The sequence below is a fragment of the Notolepis coatsorum genome (assembly GCF_963971535.1).
Source record: "Notolepis coatsorum genome assembly, chromosome: 3".
NCBI lineage: Eukaryota > Metazoa > Chordata > Actinopteri > Aulopiformes > Paralepididae > Notolepis > Notolepis coatsorum.
Genome location: NC_140167.1, coordinates 165,047,939 through 165,063,391, shown reverse-complemented (window position 1 = coordinate 165,063,391; position 15,453 = coordinate 165,047,939). Strand labels below are relative to the sequence as shown.

Here is a 15,453-nt window from a genome sequence, read left to right as displayed (position 1 = left end):
ACCACCTCCAATGTACAGTCCCCCCCCCCACCTACCCAACCTCCTCCAATGTACAGTTTCTACGTCAAATGTATATACTCTCTTTTCTGGACTCTTTTTGTATCACAAACAATACTGTATTTGCAAATCTGGTATGTCATATATGTCCTGATGAATTGAAAATGGGGGACCCTGATGTAAACAAGACGAAAGTCTTTCTCTGGTCTGCATCCCCTTAACAATTGTGTGTATTGAGCTGTACTGTACTGTACCCATTCTGCAATCTGTTAATAAAATGTTCAATCAAGAATGGAGTGATTGACAGTGTCAAAGGCCTTTTGTAGGTCCAGCATGATCTGTTAATACAATTTTCAATCAATCAATCAATCAATCAATCAATCAAGACCCTCGTCGCGGCCTCGTTCTCAGAATGGATTTGACGAGAGAGAGAGATCATCAGCAGGCTATTATATGATATTCAGACTCTAGATCTATTTGCAGAGCCAGATGAGATGAGGCAACCTGTGCGATTTGCACGTACTGTATAGCTACAGACAGTATGTGTGTATGCGCGCACTGCGGGAGGTGGCCAGAAGCGCGCAACTAGCCAACTACTATTATTACTACTATATTAATACAGTTTGATCCATCGCAAAGCGCTCCAGCGCTTGAATACGGCCGGGGATCCGCTCTATACAATGCAGACCCACGGCTCTCGTATTATAATGAGCCCGCGAGGCGTGTTATTATTAGAGTTAATAATATTGTATATTGTTTACACTGCCTTTTTATTCCATTTTTACTTCTCCACTGTACTATAATTATGTGACCTGTACCTCTATGTCTTCTACTACCTGTACCTCCCCTCCCCCCGGCCCTCCCCATGCTGCTGATTTTATATTATTTTATGAATACAACGTTTAATGTTCGCTTAGCTAACGTAGAGAAACGTCAGACGTAATTCGAGATACGTCAGACGTACTTCGAGATACTTCCGCATTAGTCCTGTGGCCGCCGGAAGTCCTGTGGCCGCCGGAAGTACCAATCTGGACCTCGAGGCTCCGAGTCTGCAGCTGGACCCTATTGGTTATATAAGCACTTTCAGTGGCAGTCTGCGAGTGGCAGACAGAGAGAGAGAGAGAGAGAGAGCACTGTGTAAACACAGCTGCATGCAGGTCCCCTTCTCTTTCTCTCTCTCCCTCTCCCGTTCGAGGAAGTTACCACTGTGCGCGCTACAGCTTATGCTCCCGAATCGAGAGAGAGATAGAGAAGGGGACCTGCACGCAGCTGTGTTTACACAGTGCTCTCTCTCTCTCTCTCGATTCGGGAGCATAAGCTGTAGCGCGCGGCAGTGTGTATGTGTGCTCTGTCGCGAGGGTCTATCTGATTCTCCCTCTCTCTCTCTCTCTCGCTCGCTCTCTGTCAAACCCCGTTTGGTGCGCTACAACCACAGAGCCAATCGGCTCACTATCCGCTCCATCCTCGCCACGTGACGTCACCATGCGAGTCAAATCAGAACGACCTGATTAAAATGGACCAGGAAATGAATGACCTGAATGACGGCAATCCACCAATATGGTATTTAGAGACAAAAACACATTGATACTAACTCCTATTACTATAATACAATGCTAAAGACTCAAAAAAGACATTTATAATGCATGTCACCTTTAAATAAAATTAAAAAAATATATTTAAATTTTTTTTCATTCGACTAAGAGGTTGGCAGTCGACTAGGGCTCCTTTCGATCGATTAGTCCAGTGGTTCCCAAAGTCGGGGTCGCGACCCAAAGGTGGGCCGCGAACAGCCACGGGTGGGCCGCGAGATGAGTAAAAAAAATAAAATAAAATAAAAAAAAAATCTTTTTTATTTTATTTTTTTTTATTTTTTATTTATTTTTTTGTCAGGCCACTGAACTTAGAAGCAGGCCAGGACAGTGTTTCTAGTTGTATTCTAAAATTCTATTATATTGTATTCTAAAATGTGACTATATGGTTTTATATTAACTTAATAAATAAACAAAAACGAAAAATCTACTTATTTCAACGAACATTTCAAACGAAATAACAGATTATGCACATAAAACGCTGAAAACAACCGAAGCAACAATAGTATTTTAATGAGGCTATTATTATTATCATTATTATTTTGCAACAAGTTAGCCCTCTCATAAATAGCACATATAAATGAATAACTAACTTAATAGGATTGAAGTGATATTTGGCTTAAAAAATCGGTCGTCTGGCAAAAAAAAAAAAAAAAAAAGCCTGACGATGTGCATTGGGCCGCAGCTCTCTGACGCCTTATTTTCTGGGCCCTGGCCTGAAAAGTTTGGGAACCCCTGGATTAGTCGACTATTCGACTAATAGGGGTCAGCCCTATTCACTTGTTTAAAGCACATTATTAGCTTAACACATTCGGGGCCATTTGATTTCCCCATCTAGCTATAGCACGGCCAGGTTTTCATTACATGGTTTTACTGTGCGTCACGTTGTTTGTAGAGCTAAATCTATATTTTATATTATAGCTATGGATACAATACCATGGTCATTTGACAGTAACTATCTTCCGTTCAAGATGGAAAAAAGAATAAATTTCTTCATGAATACGTTCACGCGTTATTCCGTGGTGAATATGAGTATAATTTCGGAAATGATCCGGGCTAATTCCTGGGAGGCTGGCTATAGGGCGCAACGTGAATTCTACTAAAACCATTGTCGTTTCGTGCCTGGACACGCTATTATTTTCAAATCAAATGCATATGTTAGGTATTATGTTTCATCATGAATGCATGAAAGGGGGTGGGGTCGTTTCTGATTAATTGATTGCCAATAACGGCATTCGTTATTACCACAACACACGCCGATCAGGGGGATGGGTATGAAAACCATGCACGATCAAGCTGAAATTGATGTCAGATTGTCTTTACCTGTGGTCGGTGGTATTCCAAAAAGAATATTCCAATTATTTGATCGCCATCTGGTCCATCCTATGCCCATCTGGTCCACGACATAACCCACCACAACATATGGATCGGGAGTCCCAAAAACTATTCAATGCGATCGAGTGAAGCCCTAGGTTTCCCATTACTAGAAAAGAGCGCCCGGAGCGGTTTAAAGGTAGCACCCGGTCTGGAACAGGGTTTACTGCACTCTCGATACTGCCTACTAGCAGGATCTGGCCGGTACTGCACCTTCGGCATCCCAGTATGCCTTTTAACTGCAACATACAGTTCCTTGACATTGAATAGGATATTAAAATCGAAAAAAGGGAAAACGATCCAAAAACATATATATACGTTTTTGGCGCCCAATAACGTATATATACGTGAATGGCCCCGAAAGTGTTAATTTCTCTCCTGAAATTTGGATAAAGTGGGAAGGGATATCAGGAAATGTATTTTGTGTTTACTGCAGAGCAGAGGGACTGGGAGACCCATGTTACTGACCAGACAATCTATATTAGTGATGGCTGTTGGTCTGGGGAGGGTGTAGACTATCACATGCTGCCCTACTGTCGGTCTGGGGAAGGTGTAGACTATCACATGCTGCCCTACTGTCGGTCTGGGGAGGGTGTAGACTACCACATGCTGCCCTACTGTCAGTCTGGGGAGGGTGTAGACTACCACATGCTGCCCTACTGTCTGTCTGGGGAGGGTGTAGACTACCAGATGCTGCCCTACTGTCAGTCTGGCGAGGGTGTAGACTACCACATGCTGTCCTACTGTCAGTCTGGGGAGGGTGTAGAAGACTATCACATGAATGAATTAATTACTTTTATTTATATAGCACCCTTCACAGCACGAATGCACAGGGTGCTTTCAGATTCAGATTCCTTTATTAACACTTTAATCGCCGTTGACGCTGAAACACGTCTTTCCCCGCCATGCTCATTCTGCCGATGACGCTGGACAGCGTCTTTGATATCAATATTTCAAAAATCTGTGATCGAAATCATATTTCTCCCCCGGAGACATGAGATGTACTGGTGAGCCCTTCTCAACTCTACAACGGTTCAAGAGCGCCATCTGGTGGCCGATCGGCGGATCGCCCAGGGCATAAACAGGAAGTGGTAGCTGGTGCTCATTTCAATTGGGTCCGATCACTCGGTAATAGTCCCAGGACTCGAGCTGATCACAACGGATAGTGATCCGTTACCAATAACTCGATAAACAACATGATTTTGACGTATATACTATTATACAACCTGGAAATGGATTGGATATTTCGACATCCCATAATAGAAAAAATTCTGTTCCACGCTCATCTCCCAACGGCGAGAGGAAGCTACGGTGAGTTTCAGCGTTATTTTTTAATGTCTTCTATACTAACTGCTCTAATGATCATATCACCCACACTAGATGAATGATATAACGTTGCCCACGGAATTATAAACGACCCCCCCCCCCCCCCATCCAGTCATCATCAGATCATACGTAGTAACTTCTAGAAGTACGTCCATTTGACATTTTTTATCTCGCACAGATTCCTACCAAACTGTATTTGATCATCAATATAATGCATTTAGGGCTATAAATCAAGTTCTGGAGAAAGCTGCAGAAAACGATAAAAACATACTTATACTTTAGACCGTATTTTAGTATGAATATGTGAATGAAAAAGTATAATGTTGCTACACCCTGAACAATATATATAGGCCGTTGAATGGGCCATAGTAATGTCAATTTAGCAATACAATTTAAAAAGTTATAGCCCTGCAAAGAAGGGGAACTTCTCCATGTTAAATAGGGCTGGCGAGGGATGGTAAATTATGAATTTAACCCCGGCGATCAAAGTGTTAAGCCATTTGTGTAAAAACACATTGGTAATTGTTGCAGCAATACAGTGTATGCATTTTTTTCCTTTCTTTTTTCACAGTAAACGACAAACACCAACACAGACACAGGACAAAAAACAGTGCAGTGGAGGATTTTTTCCCCATTTTTCGACCCTGCGGCTTATATAACGGTGCGGCTTATATGTGGACCAAACCCGAAAATATTGCTTTTTTTACTGCATTGAAATGTTATTTATCTGTTCCCTTATTTGCTAAACTTAATACAACTTGTAAATGAGTTAATTCTTGTTATTTGTCCGACAGTATTGTGACAATCCCCTCTGTGCACGAACCCTTACATATGGTAATTAAACATTAAAACACCTGCGGCTTATAGTCCAGTGCGGCTTATATATGTACACATCATTCAATTTAGCTGCTGCGGCTTATAGTCAGGTGCGGCTTATAGTGCGAAAAGTACGGTATAAAGTGAAGAGTGCAGAGTTCCAGTAAGGACTAGTGCAGTGCAGTCAGTGTCATTGTGCCAGTGTCACTTGGGGGCAGAGGGGGGGGGGGGGGCTGAGGCATTGATCAGCCTGGCGGCTGAGGGGAAGAAGCTCAGTCTGTGACGAGCTTTCACAGCCTTTGGGATCCTCAGCCTTCTCCCAGAGGGGACCGGGGTGGGAGGGGTCAGCCATGATCTTCCTCGCCCTCTTCAGCGCCCTGGAGTCGTGCAGGGACCTGAGGGAGGGCAGGGGACAGCCGATCACCCTCTCCGCGGAGCGAATCACCCGCTGCAGCTTGGCGAGATCTTTTGCCGCTGCAGCAGGGAACCTGGGCCCCGTTCCATGTACCTGGATAACTGAGTTAGCCGGATAACTTTAGCTGGATAACTGGGTTAGCCGGACTTTCCGGTTTCATGTACGTGGATTTTCCAGATCACCATGCCAACAGATCCAAAAGTTTGAGCCTGCTCGAAAGCAGAGTTCAAGTTCAAGTTAGCCCGATCACGCAGAGCCACGCCCCCGCAAAGAAGTGACAGCTCGTTTCCTGAAACTATTCCCACAGTCTACGATCTGCATTATACCATTCTGAATTACGTTTTTGTGCTCCATTCTTCCAGAGGGGGCTTTTGAAATGTAAAATAGACCCAAAATGCTGATATTAAATTCACTTTGTCCTAAATAATGCACGTTATATATACCGTGGCGACGGTGGCGCTCGCTCGTGCGATGTACACAAAAATGTGGTTATTTTAATTGTAACTGGGATTAAGATGTCTGATGAGATGCGCTGTTTGACGGATTTGAGAAATTGAATGAGCCGTTGACGTCACATGAATGAATGAGGATAAAGAAATAAAACTTCATTCAAAATAAGGAATATTCTAAACACGGGTCTCTCGTTCATTAATGTATAAACAATGAATTTATCCCATCTGGCACAGTGGCCCAGCGGTAGTGCTCAAGCCTGCCAACCTTGCGACCCGGGTTCAAATCCCGGTGTTTCCAATATGATTTTTTGAATATAATATTAATGATTATACGCCAAAGTAGCCTGGTTTTAAGTTAAAATATTATAAATCTACATGCATTGAGGATGTCATTCTTTATATAGCTCTCTACGTGCACCAAATTGAATTATTCCTATATTGCAAAAACAAGGAGACGACTAGGGTCTTGAACCCCGGTCGTCCGTGTGAAAGTCAAAAGAACAACCCGTTAGACCACATTGGAGATAAGTTAAAGATTGACTATACATCAATCAATGGGCAAGAGGGCCGTATCGTAATTCTGTATAACAGTTAACTAATTATTTTCGCTAGCAAGATCTCATTTGATTATTCAATCCAGCAGGCAAGTTTAAAGAAATATAATCTGATTGATTGAGGTAATGAGGGACTTAGAATTAGCCTATAGATAACGCATTTAACTTGTCGGCGAGGCGATTGAGCCGTATTGCAATCTGTCAATAAAGTCTTAAATCAATTAATCAATCAATGCCGTTGAGAATCAGGGTCTCTGCCATCGATACGTGCTGGCTTTTCACCTAAAACGGCCGCGCGCATTTAGCCTGACTCGCAAGTCTGGCTTGAGTTAACGAGACTGAATCCACCTTTGTGAAACAGGAAAATCCCGGCTTCGAACATCGGGTTAACTGAAGCTGGATAATGGACATCTTGATCGACTTAGTTGAACCACGTACATGAAACAGCCTCCAGGAGATGATGGAGTGGGTGAGGATGGACTCAATGATGGCCGTGTAGAATTGGGCCATCATGGTCCTCTGCAGTTTATATTTGTTCAACTGCCGGAGGAAGAACATCCTCCCCTCCCGCTTTACACTACAGCTTAGTATATAAAAACAAAACAAAAACAAAATCAGAAATAAATGACAACAACAACAACAGACAGCAGTTAAAAAACAGGGAAACCAGATAAAAAAGTAGAATAAAAGAATTTAGATAAAATCATCAGTCACTAATTAAAAAACAAAACTATAGGAACAGTGAGGACAAGAAAGAGTGCCTATGTATGACCAAAGGCCTGTCTAAACAAATGTGTTTTTAGTTGTTTTTTTAAAAGAGTTTTCAGAGGGGGCAGTTCGCAGGTCCAGGGGGAGAGCGTTCCAGAGCCTTGGTGCCGTCACCTCGAAGGCTCGAGCACCCCTTGTTTTTAGCCTGGACCTGGGGACCACCAGGAGGTGCTTATCGGCAGATCTGAGTGAGCGGGTGTTGGTGTAGGGATGGATGAGTTCAGTGATGTAGATAGCAGGGTGTCCGCGGATCCTTAAAAAGTCTTAAAAGGTCTTAAATTTGTTTATCAATAATTAAGGCCTTAGTTTGTCTTAAAATGTCTTAAATCCATTTTCAGAGGTCTTAAAAATGCCATAGAAAGGAAAGATAAAATGCCATGTCATCTTATGTTTTATTATGAAATCTGGGGGAAAACTGTTAACGGGAGATACAGTTTGACTTTATCAAATCTCCGATCTCACACGCTGTCGCTGAGTTCTGTCTCAGACACCGCTGGTGCGGCGTCTGCTCATTCCTCCAGCCCCTCCCGTACGCATGTAAACACGGGTCTAGTCTAGTGAGACGGGACACGGGAGGACGGCGTCTCCTTGAGCTAACATTAGCTTAGCTACCGTTACAAAACGACCCAGTCAACTATTCACTTTTAGTTTAATACATGATGAGGCATTGTCTAACCGAACGGTATCTAGTCGGCCAGCTACCGATAGCTCCTGACATAAACAAACGCTCCACAAAGTCTAGTAGAGTGTATGATACCTGTTAGCTGTTAGCTCACGTTAGCGCAAGCTAGTTCACTGTTCAAAACGAAATGTCCCATTGAACTAAATAATTCACTGAGGCGTTGTATTAACGTTATATATCCGGCTAGCAGTAGCTACAGATAGCTCCTGATATCAATGTCTTATAACACTGATTAGATGCGTATTCGAGCTGAGGGCTTGTGAATGTGATTTAACGTTATACCAATACTAGGGTCCAGCTGCAGCGCATAGGCGGAGTTTGAACTTGACGCCAGGGGGTGCGACTGCTTGGCGAACTATACCCGCGCGCATGCGCAGCGGGCGCGCACGATTTTTTTTGACCTTTATTTTATTATTTTAGCGTTTTTACAATGCCCTAACCCCTAATTTTTTATTTTATTTAGGTAGTACAGCAGCACACACACACACTCACACACACAGCACTACGGGGATCATTTTTAACTGACTTAGGCTCTAATTATTATTATTCATAGAGACTCTCGAGCAATAATAATTATTACAGCCTCCATTTTTCGTGGACGAAAAATATACCAGGCTATAGATATCAATTTTCCCGAAATAACGCTACCTGCCTCGACAAAATTCGTGCATTGGTTATCCAGATACATTAATTATCATCTCAGAATAAGTGGCTTTGTATCGCGCTGCTGCTGCTGCTGCTGCTGGCCGCGCGTTGCCGTTAACCCTTTCACTGCCACACTACAGAAGGTTCGCCTTATAATGTGACATGATTACTACTATAAAATGAATGTATTGTAAAACAAAACATAATAGAATTCAGATTTGTTTCTCACAATTATTATAATTTTATTAAAATAAAAATAATCTTGATTAAAAAAAAAAAAAAAAAAAAAAAAAAAAGGCTATTTCACCCCCGGCCACCAGGGGGTGCAATGCACCCCCTGCACCCCCATAAACTCCGCCCATGCTGCAGCGCCGGAGAAACCTTGCCGTAGCTCGAGGCTACTCGAGTATAGGTCCAGCTGCAGCTCCGGAGAATCCTGGCCGTAGCTGGAGGCTACTAGAGTACACACAGACAGTGGAGCTTATTGCATGGTGGCGATGTCTCGCAGATAATACAAGTACAAGTCTAATTATATAATATATATATTTTATAAAGAAAAAAGAAAAAAATTTATATAAAATAAATTTAAATTTCTTTTAATCAAAAACGATCGGTATCGGATCGGTATCGGCCGATATGGCTCACGACGATCGGTGATCGGTATCGGTGGCAAAAAACGTGATCGGGGCATCCCTAGCCCCTGGTATATTTTGTATAGCTATATTTGCTATTTATGTTTGGTCACCCCTTTGTTGAAATTCATCCAATCCAGTTACTCCTTTAAGTTCAAGATTTTTAAGTTTCCAAGTTATGTTTTAATAAACATCTTTGGACCAATGTGTCCCTAAACTTAAACTAATTGGTGTCGTTGCATGATTTTTGCCATTTTGTTATTGTGAAATTGGTATTAAATTTAATTCTGAGTGGCATTAAAAAGTCTTAAAAAGCCTTAAATCTGACTGGGCTAAACCTGCAGATACCCTGAGATAGGGGCCTGACCATGGAGTGCTCTGAAAGTAAAAGTGAGGACTTTGAAGTGAATTCTATAGTGTACCGGGAGCCAGTGCAGGTATACCAGAATGGGAGTGATGTGACATGATTTTTTTGACCTTGTGAGTAGCCTGGCTGCAGCATTTTGGACCATTTGTAGTTTGTCTGTGAATGATTTGGTGAGACAGGTGAAAAGTGAGTTGCAGTAGTCAAGCCTAGAGGAAATAAAAAGCATGCACGGACAGTTCTAGTTCAGAGTGAGATATGATGGCGCCTCCTCTGATAAATGTGGAGTCACCAGCCGCTTCTTTTCACCTGACAGCAAGGAGTTTCACTGGGAGAACCTAACGCGTGCAGAGGTTCACGCTATTTCCCCCAGATCCCCTCCCTGCTGAACAGGCGCCCGACCAACCAGTAGGAGTCGCTGTTTGCAACAACCAGGACACGTACCCACCCGCGAACACTGACAATTGTGTTAGTAGGGACGACTGACCAAGCCGAAGGTACCACTGACAGCTGGATTCTATCCCAGTCTCTGTGGTGGTAGGCGGGTGCTTAGACCTCTACGCTACCCAGCCGCCTTGTCTCACCTCTCTTTTAAACATTGAAAGCGGCTCCCACAAACCTGAACACCACACAAGGGTTAAACCGGTTACTTAACCCCATCACACTCACCGTTAACCCTTGCAGGCCCGTGGCAGAGGGAGAGCAGAGGACAGCACTTACACTCTGGTGGAGGTGGAAGGCTCGGGCGTGGCCGAGAAGGAGAGCGTCAATGAGTACCGCGAGAAGATGATGAGCAAAGCCATCGAGAAGGTCAAGAACATGGACACAGCGCTGTACGAGAAGCGGGTATGTTTGGTTTCTCTTAGTGATGCAGAGAGTCAATGTTTCCATGCGGTTTCTGTGATGAAAAGAATTATCTATACCGAAATTTGATTTCAAACCTTTTTGAAAGTTGAGGTTTCCCTCATTTACAGTCACGTTGAGTGTACAGAAATAAGAAGGAAAAAAAATATCAAATCAAGATGAAGCAAAGAGCAAGGATAAAAAATCAACTAAAACACGTACAACTTACAACTTACAAATACATATAACAAACAATACTATACAATTACATAACAATAGGGGTGTAACGGTACATGTATTCGTCCCTCGAATTTACGGTACGTGGCTCACGGTGCGGTACGTGCAGCCATACGAAGAAGACGTCTCATACATACCACTAGGTGAAAGGCTATGCTCAATATCTTTACTTTACTTTACACTGGCTTACTAACAGTCAGAAGGTCATTCATTTAACGTTGCATATCAAGCTTGGATTGCCACATTTAGATGATGAATAAAACGTTGAAGCTTGTAAAGGCATGAACAAGCCGACAGAACAAATGAACGCGCACTCTGCACTCGGTTTCTTCCCTCCTCTCCTCCCCTTACCTACAGGTGTCACTGAAACAAAACCAACCATGAATGATACAGTATGTTTGTAACACAGCATATACAGTTTTCTTGTTCGCCTAATAATGTTAATCAATGGAAAGACACACACACGCACACACACACACACAAACACACCTACTTTCTTTTGCGCTACTTTCCAGCTGATCCGAGAAAAAAAAGGAAAAAAAACACGCAAACGTACTTTTGATGATCTCAACTGGTCCTTTGAGCTCCTCTCCAGTCGAGCTGCTCCGGTGTTTAAATCCAAAATATTGGTAAATCATCTCATTGTTGTGTAACATGGCATCTCTTCTCTAGTCTTTCTCTGCGTCAGGTGAAGTAAAATCTACTCTAGAAGTGAAAGTGAAACTATACAACGGTGGGGAGAGGGGGCAGTAGGCAAGTAATTTACTCAAGTGGATTCCTGAACACAGAATGACACCGTTATCACTGACTGACTACCGCAGCAAGCCTAGTTGGAACTAAGTATAACTTAATCAAAAATTATTATATATAATAATAATAATTATTATAAATATATAATAATCATAAATATTGTTTTCCTGTGTACCGAAATCGTACCGAACCGTGAGCCCAAAACCGAGGTACGTACCGAACCGTGGCTTCCGTGTACCGTTACCCTCCTACATAACAAACAATACAATACATATAACAAACAATACAATACAAACACATATAACAAACAATACAATACAAATACATATAACTAACAATACAAACACATACAACAAACAATACAATACAAATGCATATAACTAACAATACAAACACATATAACAAACAATGCAATACAAACACATAACAAACAATACAATACAAACACATAAAATAGATAATACTTTACTTTACTTTATTTGTTTATTTGGACGGGACAATGCAAAATTAATGAACACGGTGTAAAAATTGCCGGATTTAGCACAAGGCTAATTTCCATCCGATGTCCCCAAACATAAAAACAGGACACATAAAACAGTAAGTAATGTACAAATATATAGCAGCAATACACACAAATACTAGTGGCTAGATATATGTCACATGTGGTCACATGGTCTTCAGCCATTATTTTAGTTGCCCTCTAAAAGAAGCAAGGGTGGGGCTTTCCCTTAGGGAAAATGGGGAGACTGTTCCATGTTTGGCTGCCTTTTATAGACAGGACGTTTTGGCCAAACGTGGTCAGTCTACGTTGGACATTGCAGTCACCTCTGGTGTCTGACCTGGTGCCAAGTCCAATGGTTTTTATTTTGTATATGACTTCCTGTACAGGAGGGGGAGCTAGTCCATGTAGGCATACAATACAAACATATACAACAAACAATACAAACACATATAACAAACAATACAATACAAACATATACCAAACAATACAAACACATATAACAAACAATACAATACAAACACATATAACAAACAATACAATACACACATACAACAAACAATACAATATAACAAACAATACAATACAAACACATATAACAAACAATACAATACAAACACATAACAAACAATACAATACGAACAATACAATACAAACATATACAACAAACAATACAAACACATGTAACAAACAATACAATACAAACACATATAACAAACAATACAATACAAACACATATAACAAACAATACAATACAAACACATATAACAAACAATACAATACAAACATATACAACAAACAATACAAACACATGTAACAAACAATACAATACAAACACATAACGTACAAAAGAACACAGAACGACATGTGTGCACAAAAGCAAACTAAGGAGGGGGGGGGGGCATCAATAAATACATAATGTATGTTGTTTTTTTCGACGAGATCCCAAAAGACCTTCTTTATTAGTTCATCATATTATACACAAGCAGGACACAAAATGAACACCAGCCAAGTGCCGGGAACACATGCAAGTAGCTCGTAGGTTCGATTCCCTCGTCTTTTTTTCTCATCAGATCGAGGAGTTTCAGATCCAGGCCATAATGGAGGAGAAGGTCAGAATGATGAAAACGAGGCAGAAAGGAATGAAGAAGCTGAGTCCGTCCGACGTGACGTTCAGCTGCAGAGGCTGCAACAAACACGTGTGTACCGGGGACGACATCGAGATCATCGCCAGGATGCACCGGGTCAACGTCTCGGCACAGTTCCGGTACGTGTAAAAAAAAAAGTGTTTCACTTCAAACCCTTATTTAGGTTCTAGAATTCCAATTGTATTCTGCATTAAAGGCGCTGTAAGTGGTATTGTTTGGTTAAAATAAGTATCTCTACATTCCAACAGCCATCCGTGATGTGTCTGGTTCAGTAACATGGGTCTCCCAGTCCCTCCACTCTGCAGTAAACACAGAATACATTTCCTGCTCTCACTTTATTCAATCAGGAGAGAGAACCCTAGATAATTGTTATTACTTATTTCAGTTAATATTACCAAATTTGCTTACTGCACTGGTAGATTATTTTCAAGCACATATTTGCTTAAAACTAGTTTTTATTTCTTTCTTTTTTGGCCAATTTTTGCAATGTGGAGTTCTCTCTCCTGATTGGATACAGTAGGAACGGGATACCAGGACATTTATTTTGAGTTTACTGCAGAGTGGAGGGACTGGGAGACCCATGTTACTGACCAGACACTATATCAGTGATGGCTGTCTGAATGTAGAGCTATTCTTCTCTAACATGTAGACCACTTGTTTTAACAAAGAAAATACAACTTACAGCACCTTTAACACCTGAAAATAGTGCAGATTGTGTATGTATGATGACCTCGACACTGAAACATCCAACAAAGATAGGTTGTGCAGTAGCAATGACTGAATCAATGACAACTAATTCATTATTTTGCAGTGAACTTTTCATTCAGACGGCAAACACATCACTCAAGGAAAGGCTTCTGGACTACGAAACCAATGGATTTATAAAATGCAAGGGCTGTGGCCAGGTATGTATGTAGTAGTAGTAGTAGTGGTGGTTAGGGCTGTCCCCGACTAAGGATTTGGATGGTCGACTAGGATTTGCCAAAATTTGCCGTTAGTCGACTATTGGTCGACATGAAAAAAAAGTATAATTTTTTTTCTTTTTTTTTATCATTCCATTTGGGCTGTGGGGGGTGCTTAATGTCTGAAGGAGTCGACTGAAGGCTTCTTGTCCTCTGCAAAAGCATGCAATTGGTCCACTGATGGATACATCTTGATATTTGTCTAGTATAGTGTGTTCATTAGATGGGTGAAATCCTCTTTCAGTGCCTCTGTGCCTGTTTTCGTAGGCAGTTAACCTCTGGTATGCGTGCCATTAGCGTTAGCCACGCTTCTATGTCTCTTTTCTTTTGAAAAAAAATATTAAAAAAAAAAGAAATTGTATATATTTTTTTTTCTTTTTTTTTTTATTATATTCGACTAAGAGGTTGGCCAGTCGACTACGGCCCCTTTCGACCGATTAGTCGACTAATCGATTAATAGGGGTCAGCCCTAGTGGTGGTGGTAGTATTGGTGGTGGTGGTGGTGGTAGTAGTAGTAGTAGCAGCAGCAGTAGTACTAATAATAGTAGCAGTAATAGTAGCACTTTGGGATCCTAGTGAACGAAAAGTGCAATACAAATACAATTTATTATTATTCAGGGTTCGTACGGGTGCTGGAATTCCTTGAAAATGCTTGTATTTCAATGTGCTGTTTTCAAGGTTTTAAATGTGCTTGAATTGTGTATAAAGTGCTGGAAAGTTACTGAAATTGTAATTGCACTTTATACTTTAATAATAAATCGCTATCTGACTGAATAGTTTGGTTTGTTTAGACAAAGAAATAAAATAAGTCGGAGCGATTCGAGTGAGCTTATTTTGCAATCGCCTTTCACGCAAAATGAAATGTGGCTCGCCTCGACCCGTAGTGTTTTTAGCTGTGCCATCTGAGAACAGCGCGCGCGTGTGTGTGGTCAAAAATGCCGGGAGGCTGTCGTTTCAATGAGCTCTGGCTCGAAAATATCAAATATAAGTCATGGTTGAAAAGAGGAGAACATGCTCGAGTAGCCGTCTGCAAAATATGCAGAAAGGACTTGAAGATTTTTACGATGGGGGAGAGTGCACTTTCGAGCCACATGCAAGGTGAGCTAATGGATCATAATATTAACGTGTCTCAGCCTGGCTCGACACTACAAGTGCTCCACACCGGTCTCCGTAAATGTTAGTTTTAAAAATACCACTTCAATAATCGAAATAGTCAAGTAACAGCCCAGGCAGAATACACTATTGGAATTACAAACTTGTGTTTACCGGACTCTGTTTTCACCGCAGTGTTTTGAAATACGCACCATGTAAGTTAGCAAAGCGTTAACGTTAGGCGAATCAACGTTAGCTAATTTCCTTTCACTTGTTGTGTATTGAAATGGTATTTTATTTTTATAACG

The 15,453-nt window shown here is 41.4% G+C and overlaps 1 protein-coding gene across 1 annotated transcript in view; it reads left to right on the top strand.

Moving 5' to 3' along the window:
• ifih1 (interferon induced with helicase C domain 1) overlaps window positions 1-15,453 on the top strand; it is a 128,473-nt gene that overhangs the window by 105,725 nt on the left and 7,295 nt on the right. Inside the window, exons 13-15 of the mRNA XM_084309410.1 lie at window positions 10,299-10,460; window positions 13,017-13,210; window positions 13,903-13,996. Of these exons, the coding sequence (XP_084165536.1) occupies window positions 10,299-10,460; window positions 13,017-13,210; window positions 13,903-13,996 (450 nt within the window). The remainder of the gene's footprint in view (window positions 1-10,298; window positions 10,461-13,016; window positions 13,211-13,902; window positions 13,997-15,453) is intronic.